Source organism: Canis aureus, chromosome 9, assembly GCF_053574225.1.
Source record: "Canis aureus isolate CA01 chromosome 9, VMU_Caureus_v.1.0, whole genome shotgun sequence".
Lineage (NCBI taxonomy): Eukaryota > Metazoa > Chordata > Mammalia > Carnivora > Canidae > Canis > Canis aureus.
In genome coordinates, this window is record NC_135619.1 from 64,882,378 (window position 1) to 64,905,853 (window position 23,476).

A 23,476-nucleotide genomic window follows, 5' to 3' on the forward strand; every position below is an offset into this window, starting at 1 on the left:
GCTGCTCTAGGCCGGGGAGACAAGCTCCCCACCCCCCTTGGCACTCCCAAGGGCAGAGGCTGTCACCTTCTTGGACACTGGTGGGGACCTGGGCCTCTGGAGAGTCCAGGGCCTGGGAAGGGGCTCTCTGTGTTGGAGGTGGGGCTACCGCCTGGATCTGTACCACCCCAATCCCATGGCACTGCTGTGTCAGCATGCCTGCCTTGGTGTCCCAGGTTGCCTGGGGATGGCCGTTTCAGCCCCCCAGGCACCTGTCTCTGGGTCAGGCCGTAGAACCTGGCATTTGGCTTTGAGGGTGAGCGCCTCTGGGGAGGAGGGGCGGTGAGAGGGCACCAGGGGTCCCTCCAGGAAAAGTACCATTCTTTAGAAGTTACCATTTCAAATCTTAGCCTGAAACTAGGCCTCTCATGGGCATGGTTGTGGTAGGTCAGCTTCTAAGGGGGTGATCCTCTCTGACCGAGCTGAGGGAGACAGATAGAGACCACCAAGGGACACACATGGGCCTGGGAAGGCCACGGCAGACCCCAGCAGGGCGGCCTGGATACTGTTCCCCAGCAGTCTCTGGCCTGAGGATGGTGAGCCCTGGAGTCCCAAAGAAGAACATACTTGGGGACCACAGGGCAGAGTGCATGAACCTGAAAGGGGCAGTCGCTGCTCCCCACTCCAGGGTCCCAGGGCTGCCCCTCGGGCCTTCGACCATATTGGGCCTCTGAAGCAGGGGCTGCAGGTCAGCCTGGGGAGCCCCACCTTACAGCACAACACACTCCCTTTGAGATCTGGCCTATAATACACTCCCATCCTGTCGCATTAACGAGCTGCTTGGCCTCCATGGTCTCACACAAAATTACGTACCGTGTCCCCCAGCCCCTGTCCACGTTGGAAGGGACAGTGCTAAGGCCAAGCCAACAACATCCACAGGCCTCTGCACAGTTAAGCTGATTATTTAAACACAATCCTGCTCCAATGATATTTGCCCAAAATCTATTCAAGGGAAATAGCACCCAGTGCCCTGGGGGGGGGGGGGGGGGGAGGTTCGCTTGCAAAAGGGTAACAGTGGCATCTGTCAAGGTCAAGCTGGCCTTTGAACCAGTTTTCCCCCTCTCCCTGACCCACAGATCTACCTGCTGCCCCTGGTCTGTGCCCTTCCCCCAAAGCACAGATCCGTGAAGCGAGCACGCTATGTTGGTTCAACAGGTGCTTCAATGGAGGGGAGTCAAGGGGCTGGGGACCCCTCTGCTGGTGGGTGGGCAGGTGTCAGGAAAGGCTTCTCAGGGGCATGGCACTTGAGCTGGGCTCCATGGCAGGTTCTGCTTTGTTCAGGACCACGGTCTGACCCCCACCCTCTGTGCCCCAGCCCAGCAGCCCTACTTGGCCCCCTCCCACACCCCAGCCCAGCCAGGAGACATGCTTCCTGTCTCTGCCTGCAAGGGACATGCCCCCTTCCTATATCTTTCAACCCTAATAAGCTGGGCTACAGGCTCCAGAGAAACAGAAAGGAAGACATCAAGGCAAAAGCATGTGCTTTTGGCCAAGCACGTGCCATCATCTATGCTTATTTCGGCTCCTCCGGCTGCTGAAATTTGGTTCAGAAGGAAAGCCACACCCGTGGGCAGATCTTTTGGAAAAGAGATGCCTGTCTTGCTGTCAGGGCTTCCATCATAGACGCGACCCAAATTACAGAGGACAGCAACATTCACAGCTAATGTTTATGGCATGCTATGTGGCCTGAATTAACTTTTTTTTTCCCCCAAGATTTTATGTACTTATTTGAGAGAGAGAGAGAGAGAGCACAGAGGGAGAGGGAGAGGGGGATGCAGACTCTCCGCGGAGCAAGGAGCCCAATGTGGGGCTCGATCCCAGGACCCCGGGATCATGACCCAAGCCGAGGGTGGACGCTTCACCGATGGAGCCCTCTGGGTGCCCCTGTATTAGCTCATCTAACCACACGGTAACACCATCAGGGACACTCTGGTTAGCCCTAACGGCTGATGGCATGGACGGACAGGTAGCTGAGGGACTTCTCCCAAGCCATGCTGCTGGTCGGGACAAGGCTGGGATGTGAACCTGGAACCCCGGCAAGTGGGACCCAGCGCCAGGCTCCCCTTCCCTCACCCCTGCCACCTCTGTGCTGTGCTGTCACTTGAGCTGTAGACGCCTGGGTGACTCCTCAAATGTCCACACTTAGCATCGCCCAGCCCTGGTTCTGCTCCTAACATACGACGCGGCCTGGGGTGGGTCCCGGAGAGCAGGTTCCCCAGCGGCAAAGTCACGGGTGAGGATACTAGGGACGGAGTCTTGTCCACTGAAGGGTCCTATCAAGCAGCACACAGATGTGGAGGGAGGGAGGACAGCTAGACGGTGCATCAAGTCCTTCTTCAAAGAAAAACATTGCTCTTCTCAACGTTAAAATCCTTTTTCCTAAAGCCCAGGAAGTACGTCAGATGCAATGAATGGATACAAGCGCCTTCTCGCTGGACTAGGCAAGGTTAGGCTCCTGCCCACCGTCCCGCCGGGAGGGAGACGGAGACTCTGCAGAACACCCTCTGCGCGGTGTGCCTGCACCCCAGGCCCGGTCACCAGCCTGACGGACAGATCAGACAGACAGATGCACAGACACAGGCTGCCCGCTTCGGGGTCACCCCGCGAGCTCCTCACCGGCTCACCGCGTCCCTTCTCCAACAGATGCCCAAATTCAGAAGTATGCTTCCAGCGTATGAAACGTGAGACACAAGCAACATCCCCCCAAATCTCGTCAGACAGACGGACACGTGAAAAGACGCGTGCGAGAAAATGAGCCGAGTTCAGTCACTTGGCAGGGCAAGCTGCCCGCGGCCAGCCTGAGCCCCCCAACCTCAAACCCTCTCTTCGTCCCACGGCTTGGCCTGCGCGGGGATCAGGCCTTCCTCCAGGAAGCACACGCAGCTGGAAGGGACTCCGGGTCCCCGAGAACTTCTCTGAGCACTGTCGCCAGCCAAGTTGGGGCAAATCAAACCTCAGGGCTGTGAAAACAGCTTAAAATGTCACGAGGGCCCATAAGCCCCGACCTGCCGCGCTGGGCGCCGAGGTCCTCCCTCCAGACCCGCTGCCCGCGTCTCCCTAACATGCCCTCTGCCAGCGGCCCGGCCCTTCTGCCAGCCGCGTACTAACGTGCTCACTCCCTTGGGACAGAAGTACGACGCCACTTCTGACGTTTTAACGTTACTCCAGACTCCTGATGTTTCAGAAGACCTAGGACCGCGGAGCAAAGCCTCAAAGATGGCCTGTGATGAGACCACCCGCATGCAGCCACCCCGACTGACCTCGGGGGTTGTCATGCCCTAGGATCCTCCCACAGAAGGCAAGGCCTCAGCCACTCCTAGGGTGGACAGCCTGACCCAACCCGGCACCCCCAGCCGCCTCCCTTCTCAGCCACCTTCCCCTTTCCGTGGGGAGCTCCACCAAAGGCCCCTCCCCACGACTTCCTCCGGCTGGCACAGGTGGAGGACTGTACCGCCCTCCCCATTCTTCTATCCACCCTCCTCTGGGTGCCTCACGGCCTTCGGTCCCTTTCTAGGTCTTGTCCTGGGAACGTCGACATTCAAGAGGATGGCCCCTTGGTGCTTCTAGCCTGTATTTTCTCCTCTCTGAGGAACAGCTCTGCATGATCACGGTCTCTGTCGTACACGACGGGCTCTGGGTGAAGGCTGGTCCCTCGGGATGACATGCCAGCCCTCCCCCTGCCCCCCTGTGCACGTGCGGGCTCTGGCTCACCCCCAGCCTCGTGCTCCCCTGGGCTGGGTGCCCCTGCAGCTCATGGCCCTCCTGGGATCTCCACCTCCTTGTCCCACATGCTGTCCACTGTGTGGAACCCAGGATGACCTCCGCCACCTGCCTGTTTCGCACCTTTTCTCACCCTGTCGAGTGCTCTGGAGGAAGGCGTGTTTCCCACTAATCCAGTCTAACATACACTCATTTCTCAGCCATACTTTCCCCTCCCAGGGAGCCTTAGCAGCTCCTCTCCACATGGCCTGCTTGGCTCCCTGCCACGTGTGTTCCTCTCCTCAAAGTTTTTGCCCCTTTTTTGCCCTCCAATCTCGAGCACTGCCCCCAAGAGTCCAGGCTGATGTTACCACATGTTAAGCAGATGCCCCTGTTTGCAAAGCCTGTCCCGGTCCTGGTAGTTCTGTCCTCGGCCTGGGTGGTCCTGCCCAGGGAGGCTGTGCTCCTGCCCTGAGCCTCTGACAGCCCTGCTGCCCCCACTCCTGACTCCAGATCACAGGACAACTGGTGCGGAGACGGTTGCTCCGTGTTGCATTAATTCATTCTGGGTGCTGGGAACGAAACAGGGTATGCAAATGTATGTAAATGTAGTCACTTATGCAAAAATGATTTGAAAATATGCCTTTAGAGTCTCTGGAAGAAGGCTGATGACTGAATGCCCTCCCTGGTCAACCACGTTACTTTGTAATTCGTTATCCCTTCTGCTCACGGCTCCCCCCACCTGCCCACTCTCAGCCCTCTGCCTCCTTGTCTGGTGCCAACTCATTATTAATGTAAACACATGATGTCTCCTCTCCCCTCTCTCTATATGTGAATTTAAACACACTGATGAAGGCTCGAACTATGAGAAAAGTGTTAATTTTCACGGCGGTGGAATGTCCATTTCTTTCGTCAAGTCTGACCTTCTATTAACTTTAACGGGTAGCGCCTGCCTCCCAGGCCTCACTGCCTCCTTTGCCGTGTTACGGGGCGTGCGCTCCTGCTTACGTACCGGCTCCCGCCGCAACAACCCTAGAAGTGAGCGAATCATCGCTCTTCTCCGAACCAACGAGCTCCTGACCGTACTCAGTTCTCTGTCGCTGGCTGCCACCTGGGCTCCACCTGCAGTGGTCGCCGCTTCCTTCCTCCACAACAGCTCCCTCCAACTGTCCCTCCAGCTCCCCTCCTTCCTCCCTGAGCCTAGCCGTGCCACCGCCACCGGCACAGACACACTTTCCATTGTTTTTTTCTGTGATGGGCCTGCAACCGGGTCCTTCCCCGGAACTCCCTTGGTGGGTTCTCTGGTGGTTTCCCTGTCTCCAAGGCCTTCTCACTTGGCTCTTCTGAGCCTCGCCCTGACCTGGCCCAGCCCCTGGCTTGCACACTCCTTGCCCTGAGTGCCAGGCAGGGTGTCAGGCTCTTGGCCGTTTCCAGCCCCGTCCGCCACAAAAGTCTCGAGCCCCTGGCTCTTCCCTGGAACTCAGCCTGGTAAAAAAGGGCATTGGGTCTCTCTGCTGACCCCTCCCCTTAACTTAGGGGCCTGCAAACCCGTCTGGTTTCCATAGGGGCAGAGGTGGGACCTTCTGTGTCCTGATAAGAGGTTTCCGTTCTACGATTTGTCTGGTGCTAAAATGACCCCCGTGCATACATCTGAGGACACTGGGCAGCAAGAGGGTGATGTGCCCTTGGTCCCCAAGCCAGGAAGTGACAGAGCTGGGATTCTGATCTCACACCCCTTCCAGCCTGGGGCCTCATCCTCGGCTTTGAGGGTACACTGCAAAGGCCACCTTCGTCCTTTCTTAGCCCCCAAGCTGTAGAAACACAGCTTTCCTGCACGGCCTGGGGATGGAGGCAGGAAAGATGTGTTGGGGGCGGGGGCAGGGGCATCTGGGGAACACAGGGCAGGGTGCATCTCTTACACAGTCACCAAGAAAGAGCCATCCAAGCTGTCCTTTGGGAGTCACACTGATCACAGTCACCGCTGAGCGGTATGAGAATCCAAGGATCTAAACTCCTTAACATTTGTAGGCCTGCTGGTCTCAACCTGTCTCCAGTCTGGGTGGTTTCTGAATATACTGGGACGCATTGAGAGAAGTCTTCAGCGTTTGATTACTCTTTTCTGGGGGCAAGGATGCCCCCGAGCCAGAAGAGGCTTAACCGTTGCCTGAGGGTCAACTCACCTGGGCCCAGCTCACAGGCTCCCCTGGCTGGGTGCTCAGCAGCTCCTTTGGAAAGGAAAGCGCCTGACATTTGTTGGGGAGCTCGGGTGTCTCGAAAACCTCCAAAGGTGAAACAGAAAACTTTCCCAGTGCGATTTTCCTATTTGATCTTTTGTCTCATGTGTTCCCCTCAGGGATGAACAAGAAATACTTGTCTGAATAATTCATAGGCCCCGAGGTAGAAACAGGCTGCTCCCTTTTTCTTTCTTTCTTTCTTTTTTTTTTTTTTTGCTCCTTTTCAATAAAAAGGCTGGGTACACAGTGTTGGTGATAGCTCTTCTGCGACGCTCTAGCGAAAGCGCAGAGATCTGAAAAGCTCTTTACAAATCACTCTTACAATAGAGAGACAGAAATTAAAAGCCATGTAATATTTTTAATCAAACAGACTAATGTTTGGATAATATGTAAAATTATTTATAAAGCTGTACTGAGCTACAAAATGCTCATAAAGGGAAGGTGGAAAAAAATCAAGGAGCTGTAATTATGGTAAGGTCTGATTTATTTTTAAAACTGAAAACCAGTAGTTAGTTATTTTTGAAACTGCTGAGCCCCTTGCACATTCTGCACTATGACTATGAGAGATGGAAGAGATCAAGGGCTTTGGGGTCCTTCCGAGAACGCTTTACTTCTTAGGTACAAAACTGTACACTCCTAGAGCTGGATGACACTCACCGTCCACCTTGGTTGCTTTGTTTTCATTTTATGGAAAGAAAAACGAGTGCAGATGGCTTAGGGTCTTTCTCCCCAAAGATAAAGAGTGAGTGACTGACCCCACAGGGTTGGTTCTCGGACCCCCTGTCCAGTGTTCGCTCTTCGTACGGCACACTAACCCTGATTACGGACACCAGGCTCCCAAGGGCCACCTCGGTTTCACTCTAAGGTTCCTTCTTCCTGCGGGTGATTGAATCCAACATAGCCTTCCACTGAGAAAGAAGCACAAATCCTGGCCCCCGGCCCTGGCACGCAGGCCCAGAGAAGCCGTATGGCTTTCCATTGGCCACTCAGACTTTGGTGACTTCTTAGTTACGGTTCAGGCTCTCATGGGAAGACAAAAGACCACCGGCTTTGTGGGGGCAGCTGTGCTCAATACACGTGCCTGACGCAGAGTGGTGACGGGAACTCTGCAGACTATTAGTCTGCCCCCCACTAACCGAAACCCAGGCAGAGGGACAGCTGGCTCTGGGCTGGGAGACAGCAGATCAGGGGAGCAGCCCCAGGCTTCTGGCCTGGGCACCTGGGAGGGGTGCATGTGCACTTCTGGGGGGGCCACCACACTTGTACGCAGTGTGGAAACTAGGTGACCTACCTGGATCCTCCCTCCTTGGATGGGCTGCCCCTGCTGGCCAGTGGCCTCGGAGACAAGCTAGAGTCTCCTTGGGGTGTGGACAGCCCTCGAGCAGCACAGAGACTAAGGTGACAGAGGCAGTGCCCGGGGACCCGGTGAACCCCCCCCCCCCCGCACCCCTTGAGAGAACGGGACTGCTAGGGAGGGCTGTTAAGGCTGAGCACTGCCAACACCCAGGGCCCCGGCTATGTGAGCCACATGGCCATGGCACTGCTGGCTCTGTGCAGCATGACAGCCTGGCAGGCTAAGTGCAGGGCCTTCCAACCGCAAGAGGGTTCAGGGGTCATGAGCCGCCTGCTGCTTCCAAGGGGTGCTCCCAGTCCAGGAGGAGGGTCCCGGCCCGGCTCAGAGACTCACCAGTCGCTGCATGCTCTTCACGTGGGTGGGGCTGATGGATAAGGCTTCTTCGTACCACCGCCGGGCTTCATCGAGGTTTCCCCGGAGCTCAGCAACCTGGCCACGCATGTACAGGACGTTGTGGGACATCGGGAAGAGGTTGGCAGCTTCCTGAGTACAGGCCGTGGCTTCTGCGGGCTTCCCGATGCCAATGTAGACCTCGGCTGTGGGGAGAGAGCAGAAGGCAGATGCTGTTCCGGTTCGCTGTCCTTTGGAGGCTCTGTGAAAGGCCGTGATTCTGGTTGGGGGCATTTGCAGCCCCCCTGGGCCCCACGGGACTCTGGAATATGCAGGACCCCAAGCCAGCCAGTCCCCCAGCTCGACTGGAGACAGCTGCAGGCTGACACTACTTCTCGCCCCCTGTCCTGAGGGGACTCGTCACTCCTGCTATTGGGTCTCGGAGAGGACATGTGTCACCATCAGCCAGAGGGGACTTAGGGCTGTCTGCCTCTGCCCCCCTATGAGGACATGCTCACTCAGGGCCCACCTAGAGTTCCTGGGGATCTGGGCCGCCTGCCCTCAACTCTGACACCTTTGGGGATAAGCCGAACGAAGGGCAAGTAAAGTGATGCACACAGCACCCAGGGCAACGGCTCTGCCCTCCAGCCTGTTCTCCTGATGCTGGGCAGCGTTCACAGGGAGAGGCCGTGATGGGATGACAACCAGTGAAGGTCACCACACCCCGTGACTAGTAACGTCCAGCACAGACACAGTCTGTTGAATACCAAGCTGTCACTTTCAAAAAAGCAGGAAAATGACCCTCCGCCCAGGAAATGACCCTCTGAGGCCTCAGTGCTCTCCTATGGGGTCCTGAGTTGCTGCAGCTCTGGCCACCTGCCTGTCTCCTGGGCACACTCAAGTGCCCTGTGATCCTAGCACCACCATTTTCCCGGTGCCAGGCCTGTGTCTTCAAGGACATCGGACACTCCTCCTCCATCCTTGGCCATATGGGCCCGGATGACTGCCCGGAGTCCTCCTCGGTGGCTGGTATGCTCTGGGCCCTTCTCCTACCTCTAGGGCAGCCCTGGCTCATGGGTTCCTGCCTGGACCACTGACCCTCCACTCCCAGCAGCCAGAAACGTCTGCACCTACACCTCGATTTACCCACAGGGTGATGTATTACGTATAGTAGGATGCAGGCCAGAACAACACAATGCAAAAATAGAAAGGTTTTGCTATTTTCCCTGTGTGGCCCTCCCGAGCCTCTTCTGGAGGCCACTTTGGAGTTGCCTCGACTAGGGCAGGGAGGTTTACCCCATTTGTGTCCCGTGATGTGTGTGCGCCCCTCTGGAATGGAGGCCGTGAGCCACGTGAGCCCAAGGGACCGTGTCTGTGCCGCTCACTGCTATGAGAACAGCGCCCGGCACAGTCAGGGCTCAGGAAACACTTGCTGAATGAATGAATGAATGAATGAATGAACGATAACAGTCAAAGTAACAGTAGCTAACATGCACTTTGTGCCAGGAGGTGCTCTCAAGTCTCTCTTTTTTTCAATTTTAAAGATTTTATTTATTTATTCATGAGAGACACAGAGAGAGGCAGAGATACAGGCAGAGGGAGAGGCAGGGCCGGGATCACGCCCTGAGCCAAAGGCAGATGCGGACCACTGGGCAGCCCAGGTGTCCCTCTCCTTTCATCTGCATATGGTCCACAGGATCCCAGTGCCTGGCACCATCATACAGATGAGGTAACAACCCATCCCAGATCCCAGGCCAGCTAGAGGCAGATCTTGGCTTGGGGCCTGAACAGTGTCTCCCCTGCCCCCAAGTAACGTTCATATGGATCCCTTGGCCTGGAATTTGGAGCCCTCGGTGGTGCCTGGCTCTGTCGCCCTTACTAAGCTGTGTACCCACTGTCCCCGATGCCCCGGGCTCCCTCGAGGCCTGCTCAATGCCTACCCGCCTGGGCAGCCGTCTCTGACCCAGGTGTCCCCTCCGAGGGAGGCCAGCCTCTGTACTCTCTGGGGGCCGTGGCCCTGCATGAGTTTCTGCGGGGGGCCTGGGTTTGCTCCTGGATGGCAAGCCTTCTATCTCCCCACCTCGGGCTTCGAACCCTGAGGCTGGCAGAGGGCAGGTGTGTAGCTGACTGACCTCAAGCACCCTGGATGGCCCTTCTCCTAAAGCAGCCCCTCTGTCCTGGAGATCACGTCCACCAATGACAGACTCCTCAGGCTTGGTCGGGGGGCCTCGGGGAACATGGGCCCGTACCTCCTGTCTGTTCTTCCAGCCTGTGGGCTGCTTCCTGGACAGGGGAGCCCCCAGGGTGCTCACAATGCAATGTGACAGGCTGCCCCCTGCCAGCTGAGGCCCAAGGGCAGCAATGCCGGCGCAGCACCGGCCTCACTCACCTCCCGTGGAGGTCCAGCTCCCCAGGTGTTCACTAAGCACCCATGACACGCGGGGACTCTGCAGGAGCAAGGGTGCCTGAGTCTGGCCTGGGGTTTGGGCCCTGGAGAAGCCCACCCCCCTCCCGGGAGATATACCCCGTCCCGCCGCCACCCCATCCCTGGGCCAGACCTGCTGCAGATTTAGGTGACCTGAGGGGGCCGGGGACACGTGACTCTGGACTTGCTCCCATTTTCACAGTGGGCTCGTGTCTGTGTCTAAGGTCCACAGGGCCCAGAGCTGAACTGGGGATGACCCATGGGGCCGTTGCCACCTAAATTACTATGGAAAAGGGACCAGCTTGGAAGGGGGTACTGAAGGCTTCTAGAATTTTTATAACAAGAATCAAGGTCGGGGCCGGGGGGTGGGTGGGGCTCAAACAGCAGCATGATAGTGTGCCTGTGAGCCCTGTTCTAGGAGGGTCCTCCATGGGACCATAGGTCTTCAGGATCCCCAGCCATGCATCTGAGGCTACTGCTTCCTTCCTGAGGAATTGATCGGAAGACAAGACCCCGCTGAGCCACGATTATGCAAGTGGGAGAAAGAGACCAGGCCTCCTGGGACTTCTTTTCAGGGACTCAGAAGTTACAGGAGGAGCCAGTGCCCCTGGCGCAGGGTGGGGGGCACACAGATGCGTGGCCTGGCTGCTCCTCAGTGGGTCCATTTGAGCCCTGCCACCTTTCGACCCCCGCCCCAGCCCCATTCAGTTCCCCATCTTACTTCCATGCCTGTTTGTACTGTTCCCTCTGCCCCAGATGCCTCCCTGAATGGGCACCTGTGAAGACCGACCCTCCCTGCTCTAGGCCCCAGCACACTGTACCCTGCCCGGGCCTTCTCTGCACGCCCCCATCTTTCGCCTGCCCTGTGTGTGCCCCGGGAAGCGCTCACCCAGTCCACCTGTCCTGCGTGACCTGCAAGCGTGCAAGCCTCCCATGCCGGCCACGTTCCTGGACCAGCCCGGTTGAGTCCCCTCTGCCCCTGCGTGGCATCACACCTTGTGCAGAGAGGCCCTTCTGAAATCATCTGCGGAACCATCTGGGGACATCATCTGAAAGGGCTGAGCTCTGTGGTGTAGGCCTGACAACTAAGCTGCCTCCTCAGGGTTTGGGGAACCCGGAGCCAGCGGTACCCACAGTCCTGCACAGGCTCAGTTTCCTCATTCACTTGTGCTTCTGACATGGGTTAGCTGCAAGGAGAAGTGGCCCAGAGCCGTGCAGGTTGCGCACTGTGCACAGTGACCGGGCATGGCAGGGCCGCAATCCAGTCTGAACTCTGCAGGGCAGGCCGTGTTGCCCGGCGCAGGCTGCATTTGCCCAGAGGGCTCCCAGGTGGCTCCTCACACAGGTGCGTCCAGCCAGCAAAGCCTGCTCCCCGGGGCTTAGTCTACTCAGAGGGGACACCTGTTTTGAAATTCACGCAAAGGAGCCACAGTGTAAGGTGGAGATGGCCCGAGGGCTGTACCCATAATGGAGCTGACAGACCTTGCACCCACCTGAGGTCTGGCAGAGACGGAGGAAGGAAAAGACTCGAGTGCTCCCAGGCTTAGATGTGAGGCCTGCAGGCAGGCAGGGAGCTAGGCCAGCTGACTCCCTGACCCTTTAAAACCAACTCCTTTACCCCAAACCTTGCTTCCCTGATCTGTGCTTGGAAAATAAACCCTAGCAGCTTGGCTGTGGGACAGCCCTGCCCATGGTGGGCTAAGGAGCCCCCAGGGTGAGCACAAGGTGCCTTCTAGAAGCAGCAGGTGCTCCCAGGGCGCACCACCCTGCTTTCATGAATTCACTGTCATATAACAGTGTGCCTGAGGGCCTGGATGAGCTTCCCACTGTGGTGCTACATCATTACAGCCTGGGGGCGGGGGGGGCAGCACCCTTGTCCACTTGCCCTGGAACTGTTCTTTGCTTTCTCTTTGTCTGAGGGAGGTTGGAAGTAAAAGAAGGCAGGGGCTTTGCATGTGTGTGTAGGTTCTAACCTGAGCTTCTCTGGGCTGGGCCCTGGGCTGGGCCTGCAGCCCCTGTGGCGACACAGCCCAGGCTCTCCTCAGTGAAGGCCTGGCCACATGCCTCTGCCAGGCTCTTGGCTGCACCATTGATGCTTATTTCTGGGTTTCTGAGTGGTGGGGTCAACCTGTCCAGAGGGACTCCTTCCCCAGGTGCTTGGTGGGGTGGCAGGACTAGCTCCTCATCCTCTAGCTGCATTTGGGAGACGTCCATCCCCTCCAGGCCCTGGCCCAGCTGCTCTCCCGATGCCTCGATCCTTCCCCAACGCCATCCACCCCTTAGGCTGACCTTGACTCTTTGTTCAAAGAGAACACAGAAGCCAGAAGAGCAGACTTGGAGCCTCTTCTCGCCACCAGATTGACAAGCCCTCTGGTGTCCTCTGTGCCCATCCTTTCCACTCCTTTTCTGCTGTAGGTGAGGCCAGTCCCTCTGCCTGGGCCCTGGACCCCACCATTCTCTTGCTCTCTTCGGGGATTTGGACCTGCACATATCCTGTCTCTCTCTTAGGGACAAGGATGTGACTATCCCCGCAGCAATCGAAATGCTTCTGTGCCAGCCAGTTGTGAAGCCGCCTGATGTGAAGCCACATTCCTCCCCAGTTCCCCCTCATGTCTCTCCTGTGTTGCACTGGGGTCTTCTCCGTGAGGACCAGGCGCCCCCGGCCTTGTCCTCCTCACCTGCCAGCGCCCTGCAGCCACCTCACCATGCTCTGTCCCCAGCACGCCCCCAAAGCCTCACCTGTCAAGGCCTCCGACAACTCCCACATGCCACATCTAACAAGTGATTTGTCAGCGCCAGTTTGACCTCCCAGCAGCACTTCCTACCAGCCACATCCTCCTTAATAACAGTGATTTTAAGAGTTGTCAAGTGCTTGCTACCCACTGAGCACTCCCTGTGCATTACCTGGTGTGACTGTCACCACTGCCCTTGTTTTGCAAACTAGGGCTCATGGGGCAGAGGGGGAACCTGCCCAGGTCGTGCTGCTGGGACAAGGTGACACGGGGATCCTCACTACTCTGACATCAGAACCCAAGTCCCTGATTGTGCTGCACAGGCCCCTTTGGAGGGAAACCCCTCTGGCTGCCACAGTGTCACCCCTCCCGTCTCCCTCCTGCCTCACTGACAGCCTCCTTTCTCTCACTTTGTTCCCCAGGACCCCTGTCCTGCATAGATTTTAAATGTGGGAGGGGCTTGGGGCTTGGTGCTGGTCCTCTCTCTTCTCATTATACCCCTGGGCTTTAAATCCTCCTTCCCCAGTGTCTGTGTCTAGCCTGAACCTGGAACAAGGCTTGACCCTCCAGCCGCCTGCTTGCTGTCTTCACGGGTGTGTCCGCAGGCCCTGAACCCTTCCAGGTTCAAACACGACTCCGGTTTCCCTTCCTCCCTGACTCCAACACGTTGGTCCCCCACTTGCCCCGCCGCCTCGTGTTGGCTTCCCATTTCCTAGAACGGTGCCACCAGCGGCTCACTGAATCAGGCCCCAGACACAGGACTCTTCCCTCCCACCCCTCAGCGTGGCACCCATCGGGGACACCCTTGGGCCCGGTGCCATAGTGTGTCTTGGGGCCACTTCCCTCCACCTCAGACACTGATCTGCTCCCTTCCAACCTCCGCTCTCTGTTCCCATTCTCGATGCTTCCTTTCTATTCTCTATGTTGGGCCGGCTAGCCCACCCATGTGTCTGACCTTTTCACCCTCATGGTGGAAGCCCATCAGGAGCATTCCAACACTTTTAGGATGAAGTTAAAGACCTTAGTATGGCTGCCAGGCCCCACCCTCTCCGCACGATCTTGCCTAGCCTCAGGCCATGTCCTTTCCTTCCCTTCAGGCTCCTGCCACGTCTCCAACCCTCTCCACCATCATCCCAACCTCCGCTGGTCACTCTGCAGGCCCCCGCTCCCCATGCTCACACTTCTCCTGGCCCCTGGCCTGTGGAGGACCTCTGTCACCAGTTCCCCCAGGGGACCACGCTGCCCCTTCCTGGCCCATGGCACCATGAGAATTAAGTGCTTCTGTAGCTGTTTTGTTTCATGTCTGTAAACTCCACAAAGGCAGGGACTGGGACATCTTCATGACCACTGAACTCCTGAGCCTCGTGCCAACTGCGGCCCACACACACTGTGCTGGATGGCTGAGGGCCTGCTCCGGGTCACAGCTGGAGCCACACTCCTGGGGTCTGAGTTCTCGTTCCCCCACTTATTAGCCATGTAATATTAGGAAAAAATGTGACAGCTGGGTCTCAGTGTCTTCACCTGTAAAGTGGGGTAAGGTATTCAGACCTCATAAGGTTATTATGGAACAGAACAAATGAAGATGTATAAAGAAAGTCCTTGGGATAAAGTCTGACAGGGATAGTTTATCCCTGATAAAGGGATAGACCACTAATTAACCCCCCTCCCTGCTCTAAATTGATACATAAATTCCATTTTTAGGGCAGGAACAGTCAGTCTAGACTGGCCCTGCATGAGGCAGGCCTGAGCCCCAGGTACCGAGCCTTTCCTCCGGCAGGTGCTCCCTGTTTAGTGACCCACACACCACCTGGCTGGGCACTGTCTTCATTTCTCATGGAGGCTGTGCCGCAGGATTACCCCTAGACCCTGCGGATGCAGCCTTGTGGAGGCAGGGAGGAGCCTGGGACGGGCGAGGGGGTAGGCTGGGCCCAGGGCCAGGGAATTCGTGAGAGTATCATGGCTTTAAATTCCCAGCAGAAATCAGAAAATCTGATCTTGCACATCTAAGAATAGCCGTTGGTTTCAACTGTGAGAGTGCCAAAGTGAAAGCTATAATTATTAGTACGTAACAAGCAGAAATTAACCACCTACCGCAAAGTCATTTTTAGCTGCCATCCCAATGTGGAAATTAAAAGATGGGCACTAAAAAGCTGCCTGTCTTGGCGAAGCCTCCAGTCCAGCCTGGAGTGTCTGTGAATGTATGACTCTCCGACGGCCAACCCTGAGGTCTGCATGCCAAGGAAGTTGTATGGCTCCTAAGGAGATGGGTTTTGTGGTACAGTAAACATCAAATGCTATGATGTCACTCCCTTGACTCTGACTCCTTCCCCAGTAAGATCACAGAGGCATTTATTTATATCTGGCCTGGGTTTCCCTCCTGCAAAATGGGAGGCGATAACCCCTACCAACAGCCCCAGAAGATACTTGGAATTTCCAGAGAGGAGACCATAACATGGGTAAATATCATGTGATGCCCAGATGCCACACACACACACACAAAAAAATCGATAAATGTATTTTTAAAAAACTAGTCCCCCCCAAAAAGGACAAGCACAAACACTAACAAAGATAGGAGAAAATATTTATAGCTCATATCACAGACACGAGGCAAGTTTCTTTGACACATAATAAATGCTTACAAATAAAAAAGGAAAGCTCAGTGAGCAAAAGCCACCAACACAGACCACTGAAATGCCATTTTTCATCTATTGAGTGGCAGAGGTCTACAGGTCAGAGAATCTGTTGCATTGACAAAGACGCAAGAAAATGGGCCTTCGCTCAGAGTTGGCTGGGCTGTACACTGGTACTACTCTGTGGAAGCCAATGTGACAAAACTTAGCAAAATTAAAGAGTATACACCCTTTGATCCATCAATTCCATTTTTAGGAATTTATCTTACACACAATATATAGAAGGATACTTACTGATGCATTGTCTGTAACAGGAGAACATTAGAAATGCCAATCAGTGGGGTACTGGTTAGATTACGGTGAATTCATACAGCAGATTTATACCACGCCGCCAGTCAAAAGCCTGCGTCAGCGTTATGTGCGCTGCTAAGCAGTGACCTCCGAGCGTGTGCGATTGCTCTGGAAAGCACATGGGGTCTTTTTAGTGGTTGCTGCGGGTGATGGTGGCTGCGGCTCCAGGGCAGGATGGAGACTTTTCACTCTCCACCTTTTGTACCTCTTCAACTGTGTATCACATGCAGATACTGTGTATTCAAAAATAATTTAAGTGAAACTGTTACATGGGTCCCAACAAACTAAGGGGCCAAACCCGGACACAGCCCACGGCAGTCGGCCACCAGGTGTCCTGATGAAGAGTCTGAGACCCTGGGGTTGGAGGGGGCCAGGACAGGGGAAAGGGTGTGCCCTGGGAGTGGGTCCCCCTCACTCAGGGATGGAGGGACCCTGTGTGGTCAAATGTCATTGGTCTTCCTGGATCTGTGCTCCCTGCTGGGCCATTGGCCCCTTCCCTCACAGGGCAGCTGCAGTTCAAGTCTCTGGCTCATGATCTCTTGGCCATTAAAATGGACACACCGGTGGCCCAGGGAGCTGCTCATGCAATAGGCTGGACATGGAAAGCTGTCTCCAAGTGACCTCACCTGCACGCCTCAGATCTGGGGCTGCCTCACCGTGGACTCTCGTCATGAGCTCCCACCAGACTCAGTTCACCAGAGAAAACCACCAGGAAAGACCCACAAATCCACAGAAACGCCATGGCCTGGGGGGTTAGGCCTTCATCTAACAGTTTCTTCCAAAGCCTGCAAAATTTAGTCTGGCAGTACTGCTAGACCTACTGAGGGAACCATATATGGTTCAAAAGTCGGGGGGAGGGCATGTTTTGTCACTGTCGTCTTGCCCCTTGGAGCAACAGAACTCACACCACAAGTGGTAAAACCTTACAGTTCAGAAGAAGCTGTTTATTTTCTGAGTTCATTCTCAAGTTACCTCTTCAGACCATATGAATGAATATATACTATCCTAAATCTTGACTTAAACCAGGTCATTGCTTTGAAGGAGTCAATATGCCACAAATCCTAGACAGATTCTAATCGACTCAATTCATTCTTACGACAGAAGTACTCTGCATATTCTGTCCAGAGTTTATAGGGCAGGTTTGGCAGCCATTTTCCAAAGTTCAACCCCACCAGCCTAGAGCACGTTAAGAGCCACAATGAGAGCTTTATTCTGTGCTACGGGCTACGCCAACAAGAAGCAGATATTACACCATCACGTGCAAATCCACGGACAGCCCCAGCCTGAATCTTAGCTACCAAGTTCCTCAACGTCCTAATAAGCGGCTACAAGATTTCCTCCCAAGAGTCATGTGGAACATGCAGAAAGGAAGAGAGTCTGGATAACTCAATAAAGGGCAGCAAGCCAGCAGGAGAAGCTGTCCCGGAACCTAGTGACCCTCACTCAGGTCACTGACTTTTCCAAGAAGTGGAGAAGAGGAGCAAAGCCTGTGACTGGGTCGAGGAAGTTCATCCCAGCTGAGGATGGGCTGCCTTCAGTCCTGTTGGGTTTGGTTAGACTCTGGCCCTGCAAAATCTCAACCTCAGTTGGGATCTGAAGGACACCTCGGCCCCCGATGCTGGCCCTGCAGGGCCGGCCAGTCTCTCCTGGCCCAGACATAGAAGCCTTCTCAGTCCCTCTCTCTGCTCTCCGCAGTCACTGTTGGTGAGGGCGGCTGACCGAGCCAGGCACCAGGCCCTAGACCGCGGACTGGGCTTTTCTGCGGGCGTGCAGGGCGTGGAGAGCAAGGCTTTCCTGCTGCCCCCGCGCCCTGCGCGCCAGCTCATCTGGGCCCAGCGAGAGGCCGCACGCTGGCAAGCGTCTGCGCAGGAAGAATAATCAGCACATTCATGAATCATCCCTCTTTTGTGCTTCTGCTTGGAAGAATGTAATTTGCTAATTTATGGTAGCTGTTATGGCTCCATTAAAGATGCCAACACAGGAGGGGCCGGCTGAGCTGGGCTCTGTGACACGCCAAGGCCAGGTAAACAGGACCATGTTTTTGTGTATGAAGGTTGGCCGGTGGTTCCAAACACGGTTCAGCATCACACAATTAGCCTTGGCAGAAAAAGGGGTAAATAGGCGGACAATGGTGGATAATGAGCACTTTCCCCAGCCAAACCTGGATTTCCTCGGTGTGCCCTGAGGGTCCTGCCTGGGGAGGCCCCGTCGGGGTCCTACAGACCCCGTGATGACACTTGGCGAATTGAGGTTACTGTTTACACATAAATATAAATTTGTAAGTAAATCGGCAGCCTCTGTGGAGTGGGGTTGTCTTTGCTACGGTGCCTGTGGGTGGGATTTATTGGGGGGATTTTCAGCCACGCGGCAGCAGCCATGTGGAAGTGGAGGTGGGGTGATCAGATCTGCTTTCTGGGCTGATTTCCAGTTCTGCAGCTGCTGCTCCCCGCTCCCCGCTCTGTGTGTGAACAGGGGTGCTGGCGGGGGAGGGGGTAGTGGGGGGCGGGCAGGGACACTGAAAGCGCTGCCCCTTCCCAGGCTTTGACAAGACATCTGAGTCAGCAACACGACGATGTTATACGCCACTGCTGGGAGGCGCCAGGCACTGCGCTCATCACCCTAGGAGGTGGATGCTACTGCCCCCCGCCCCCCCCCCCACGGATGAGGAAGCCCCCGCTGAGCTGAAGCTTTTAGCTCCTGTCTACACAGCTGCTAGGGAGCCGTGGACTTCCAGACTAAGGAGCCCAGGATGCCCTGCCCCTCTGGCCGCCACAAAGAGCGCCTGGGAGTCAGTGTGTGGCTCCTGCTGTCACGCACACCCTGCACCCCACACGGAGACCTCCCCAGGTCCCTCAGGGTCCAGTGGGAGAGTCTCTGCTGGACGTCCCCCCTGTGCCAGGGTGTCCGGTCAGGGGACGGAAGGGGAGTCACACAGTATCCCACAGTCCTACAGAGAAGTAGCGACATTTTGGTGTGTGACCGCAAAGGTGGTGACCTCTCAACATCCCTCAAGACAGGGGTCGTGGGCTAGGTGGGCCAGTGGGTGTGGGTGAGGCCCCCGGCGGGGGCATAGCAGTACCTGCATGGAGCCAGATCTGCGCCAGCGTCATCCAGGGGTGCAGCGGGCCCTGCTTGGGGGCGCTGCTCTGCAGAGATGAGGCCACTTCCGACAGCGCCTGCTCCACTCTCGAGGCTGCCACTGAGGTGGCGTGGACGGAGCCTGCGGGGGGGTGTTCGAGAAGACGGCATCAGACGTGACAGGGCAGGCCCGCCCGACCAGCCACCCCCCCGCCCCCTCCCACACACAGACACACGTTCAAGACGGACAGCACACTCCGGTCCTCGTGATGTTGCCAAGGTTTACGTCCATGGAGAGATACAGACTATCCTCGTGGCCTCGGACCTGAGTTTCCACCCTTCGCTCTAGCTCACCTGCTAGCTGATGGCTAGAGCACCTGCTGTGGGATGCAGGCCCTCCAGGACCTTGGGTAGGGCAGCGCGGGGGTCGGGGCAGCACAGGGGCTGAGCTGGCCACACGGCCATGAAGCTCAGGCTGCAACATGGCACGCATGATGTCCTACGAAGGTAGGTGACAAAGCACCCCAGGGCAGGGGGTGGGGCCTAGACCTACAAACCCTCCGGGGCAGCAGCGGGAGGGGTCGTCCCTGCCTCCCGGGGATGGAGTCCATTCTCAAGACAGACCCAGCAACCCGCCAATCCTCTCTATGGCCTTCGAGAGGTGGCCTGCACCCTGAGATTTGGGACCATGTTCTAGAACAGAATATAAGGATGGGAGGAAGAGCATGTCTTTGCCCCGAGTAGGAGCAATGTCTGTTATCAAGGCGGGGCAATCGTGGAGGTGCCCGGGCTCTGGAGTTGTACCTGTCTGACTCTGGGGCCAGGCTTGTCGTCCTGAAAGGCCCAGGAGAGGAGCAGACCCAGCACATCCACTAGTCAAAGCAAGCGGGTCAAGCGACTTCTACTCAGACACCAAAAGACTCATTGGTCTTCGTGTTGTCCTAGGGGTCCTGGCGGTTGGAGCCCCCTCCTTCCACATGGCTTGCTCCTCACCTGTTCCCCACAGTCCCTCTTGGAGGTGTGGCTTCAGGGCTGAGAGCAGGAGTCCCAGTTATTTCATGCTGCAGCCTGCTCAGACTCAGATCACGGGCCACGCTCTTAATATCTAATCCATCGTCAAGTGTGATATGGAGGCAAACAGTCCGACACTGGGAGTGGCGACGATCAACTCACCCTAAGGTTTCAACTAGTGATAATATGGAAAGACGACTGCTGACCACTCAAATAGAACCGAGCTGGTTATAGTTGGGCAGAGACAAAACTGCGAGCATAAAAATAATTTCTGTTGGGGCTTCGGAATGCACCGCAATTTATTCATTTTGAGGGTATTTGCAGCACGAGGCTGGCCATCCATATTGTGTTTTGACTGTTCCAACTTGAAGGAGACATGGGTGCCTCTAAATACACTCAAATCCTTCAAGCGGGGGCTTTGGCGGAGGGGGCTCACGGGAGGCGGATGGGAGCCGGGCTGGGAATCTGCCTGCTGCGATAATCCAGGCAGGGCGTCCACGGGGATGAGCAAGGGCAGAGAGCCTCTGGGGATGGACGGTGAGTCCTGGAGAGGGAACGCGCCCCCCTGCCCTTCCGGAGGAGGCACCTGGAGGCCAGGTTAAAAGACACCAGCCGATGCCCTTGTGATCCAGAGCTCACGGAGGTCAGCTAGGAGCTGACCCTTTAGACAGAGTATGTCTGACGACTTAAAAAAAAAATAAAATCGAAACAGCAAAAATGATTAGACTGCTGTCGGGTTTTTTTTTTTTGTGGGGGGGGCGGTGCAGGCCTTGGTTTGTTCTGGACTCTCTATGGACAAGAAATATTTGAGCTTTGAGCACAAGGATGGAGCTTTCCCTGAGAATTTCAGTAGCAACTGCTGGCTAAATAAACAAGGCCGCTGTTGCTATACTCTGACGTCATCAACGTGGCTTGCCTTCCTATCGGGCACCTAGAGCAGAGGTACTCATCCGTGGCTTCCTATCAGAACTACTCGGGTATTTAAAAGACCCGTGAGGCCCCCGAAAGCCCCAGACGATCCACATCACTAAAGTGACAGTGGTGGGGAGGCCAGGCCTCAGGCTCATCACCCAGGTGACGCAGCTGCGCACGGCCTAGGGGGGACCCACCCACCTTGAGACGGAGAGAGCGGTCCTGTCATTGACATTTGGTTGCAGAAAAAGCCTGGAGGCAGACTCTGCGCATGCCTGCTTCCCTGCAGCCCAAGACTCCGGGGAACAGAGTTCCAGGGAGATCCTCGTGGCCTCAGGATCCTTTTCTAGGCTCTGCAGAGCTCCTGAGACTCCTTCCAGGGATTCCGCTTATGGGGGTTCGTTATATCTATGGGTACTTGCTGCATCATGTATCACAACTGAGGAAGGCTTAAAATATTTAGTCGTTAACTCCTTTACAAATAACAACGATGAATGAATGCCGAAGGAAGACTCTCTACATATTTTCTACTAGGTTCTGTGGGTCCTTATGCTAACGGAGACCCATGACTTTCGAGGGGGGCTAATTTTGCTATGTGGATTCACTATTTTATTTGGTCTGCAAACAAGTTAATCAGAACTATTGTTAAAGTCTCTTCTCTTTGGGACGGTGAGACACAGCTAAGGTGGCTAATTATTCACGTGATCGTATGTTTCACCGTGAAGAAGGCCTGGCACGTGGTGACAGCTGTGGGTATCAGTTTTATGAACGTGGCAAAGGCAGATTTCAGGAACTCCGGCCAGAGCTCTACATATATTATTTCATTTAACCTTTATTATTTTTTTTTCATTTAACCTTTAAACAACTCTGTGAGACAGCTTACTATGTTATCTAGATAACAAAATTGAGATTTAATGAGGTTATGGACTTATCCCAAGTCACACAGCCAGTGGGCGGCAAAAGCAGGACTCGGCCAGTAGTCTTAACTACAAGTCTAGCCTCTGAATCTGGCTCTGATGCCACCTCCTCCAGGAAGGCTGCTTGCTGTGAGACTTCTGTTTCTTCTCCCTGCCACTGTCCTGTAGGAAGGTGGGCCTTGGGTCCTTGGTGCTCCTACAGCAACACCCCCACCTCCCCAGGGGACAGTTGTCCATGGGATGGACCCACCGTTTTCGGAGTTATTCTGATGTGTGGTTCTAGAAGACTGGATTCTCAACCTTGAGTTTACTTTGGTGACCTAAATTGGTTCTCATATGGGGGTAGGCCCCACATGAGGTGCTTTTAGGGTCTAATAACGCTGGGCCCAGTAGAGCCAGCAGGCGAGTGCTTGCAGAATGGATGGGAACTGTCAACAGATGTGTCAGTGTCTGGAGTCTGGAAGACAGTGGTCCCCCCTTCGTGCTCTACGCTCCTGGCCTCCCAATGGCTCAGAGGCCAGAACCTTCACTGTCTCAAAGGCCTTCTTGGCATGCCTGTCGTCACCTCTAGCCATGCAGACTGCCCATGACAGTGGCGCGTAGTAGACTGAACACCGTGCCTCGCTCCATGACCTTCCCCCATGTCTAATGTTAACTAAGCCATTTAAATTTGGGGGGGGGGGGCAGAACTGCGACTTTCCCCTCCAAGTCGATCCCCTTTAACACATGCTTCACAAGGGCAGAGACCCTTCCTGTTTTGAACCAGGGATGGGTAGCTGAGCACTCGTGCAGTTGTGGACGATGCCACATGACCATAACCACGGCAACCTCACTGAATAGTTAACATCTACTTTTCCTGGCAATAATGCAGTAAGTCAAAGTCTTCCATCTGATTAGAATTTAGAGGAAAAAAAGTAAGCATCGTTATGAATCAGGATGGATAGATCTAATGGAAAAATAATAATAATAAAAAAGAGCCTGTGAATTACTGTCCCCTAGGACTGAAATGCTAAATATCAAAATAGATTTGGATTTCCGTAGGTACGCAACTAGAAATGCTAGTTCTAACCAACATGTATATTTTTAAAAAGGCAACCCTTGTCTTTCTCACCAAAGCAAATGTATTCCCACAGTGTATGTGGGGGTGGAAGGGATTATTGCCCTAGGGGAAATGGACAAGTTGAGGCTTAAAAAAAGGAACTGGAGGGAGGAATATAAGATATGTTTCTAATTGGAAATCCAAGACCCTGGAGGAATAAGCTGCCACATAATCAGGTTCCACAGGTAAGCCAGGGAGAGTGTCCGGCTGCTGTGCATCTCTTATTTATCACGTTAATTCGAGACGTGCTTATCACCATCCTAACCCTGTAGGCCGAGCACCTGCTATGCTGCACCGAGTTCCTCAGGCACAGGGCACAGAGGCTCCGAAAAGCCACTGTGAAACCAGCCGAACCGAGAGCTGACCGGAGCCGGGGCGGGCGTGCCCTCACATCTGGTCCCTGTGCTGTGACCTAATTGTCCAGACGGTTCAGGGGGCACCAGATGCCTTGGGGCTGAGAGCCGTACATCCTCCGGCCAACTGCTCTCTCTCCCCTGCCACCCAGAAGCCCGGAAGAAAATGTTAGCTTGGACACCTGATATGAAGGCAAAGTGCCACCTGAGGAACTGTTGTGAGCCCCACTGCCGGGGCTTCCGTCTGGGTTCCCCTTGGACCACCACATATGGGGCTGGGGTGGGGAGCGGAAGGGGGCCACAGAGAGGACC

The 23,476-nt window shown here is 55.4% G+C and overlaps 1 protein-coding gene across 7 annotated transcripts in view; it reads right to left on the reverse strand.

Moving 5' to 3' along the window:
* TTC7B (tetratricopeptide repeat domain 7B) overlaps positions 1-23,476 on the reverse strand; it is a 250,364-nt gene that overhangs the window by 22,293 nt on the left and 204,595 nt on the right. For 6 of the 7 annotated variants that reach the window (XM_077910343.1, XM_077910344.1, XM_077910342.1 and 3 more), the window contains 2 exons: positions 18,874-19,014; positions 7,660-7,862 (listed from right to left, as the gene is read on the reverse strand). In XM_077910343.1, the coding sequence (XP_077766469.1) occupies positions 7,660-7,862; positions 18,874-19,014 (344 nt within the window). Of the gene's footprint in view, positions 1-7,659; positions 7,863-15,377; positions 16,028-18,873; positions 19,015-23,476 lie in introns of those variants that run through there. The other variant, XM_077910346.1, reaches the window with a different exon arrangement.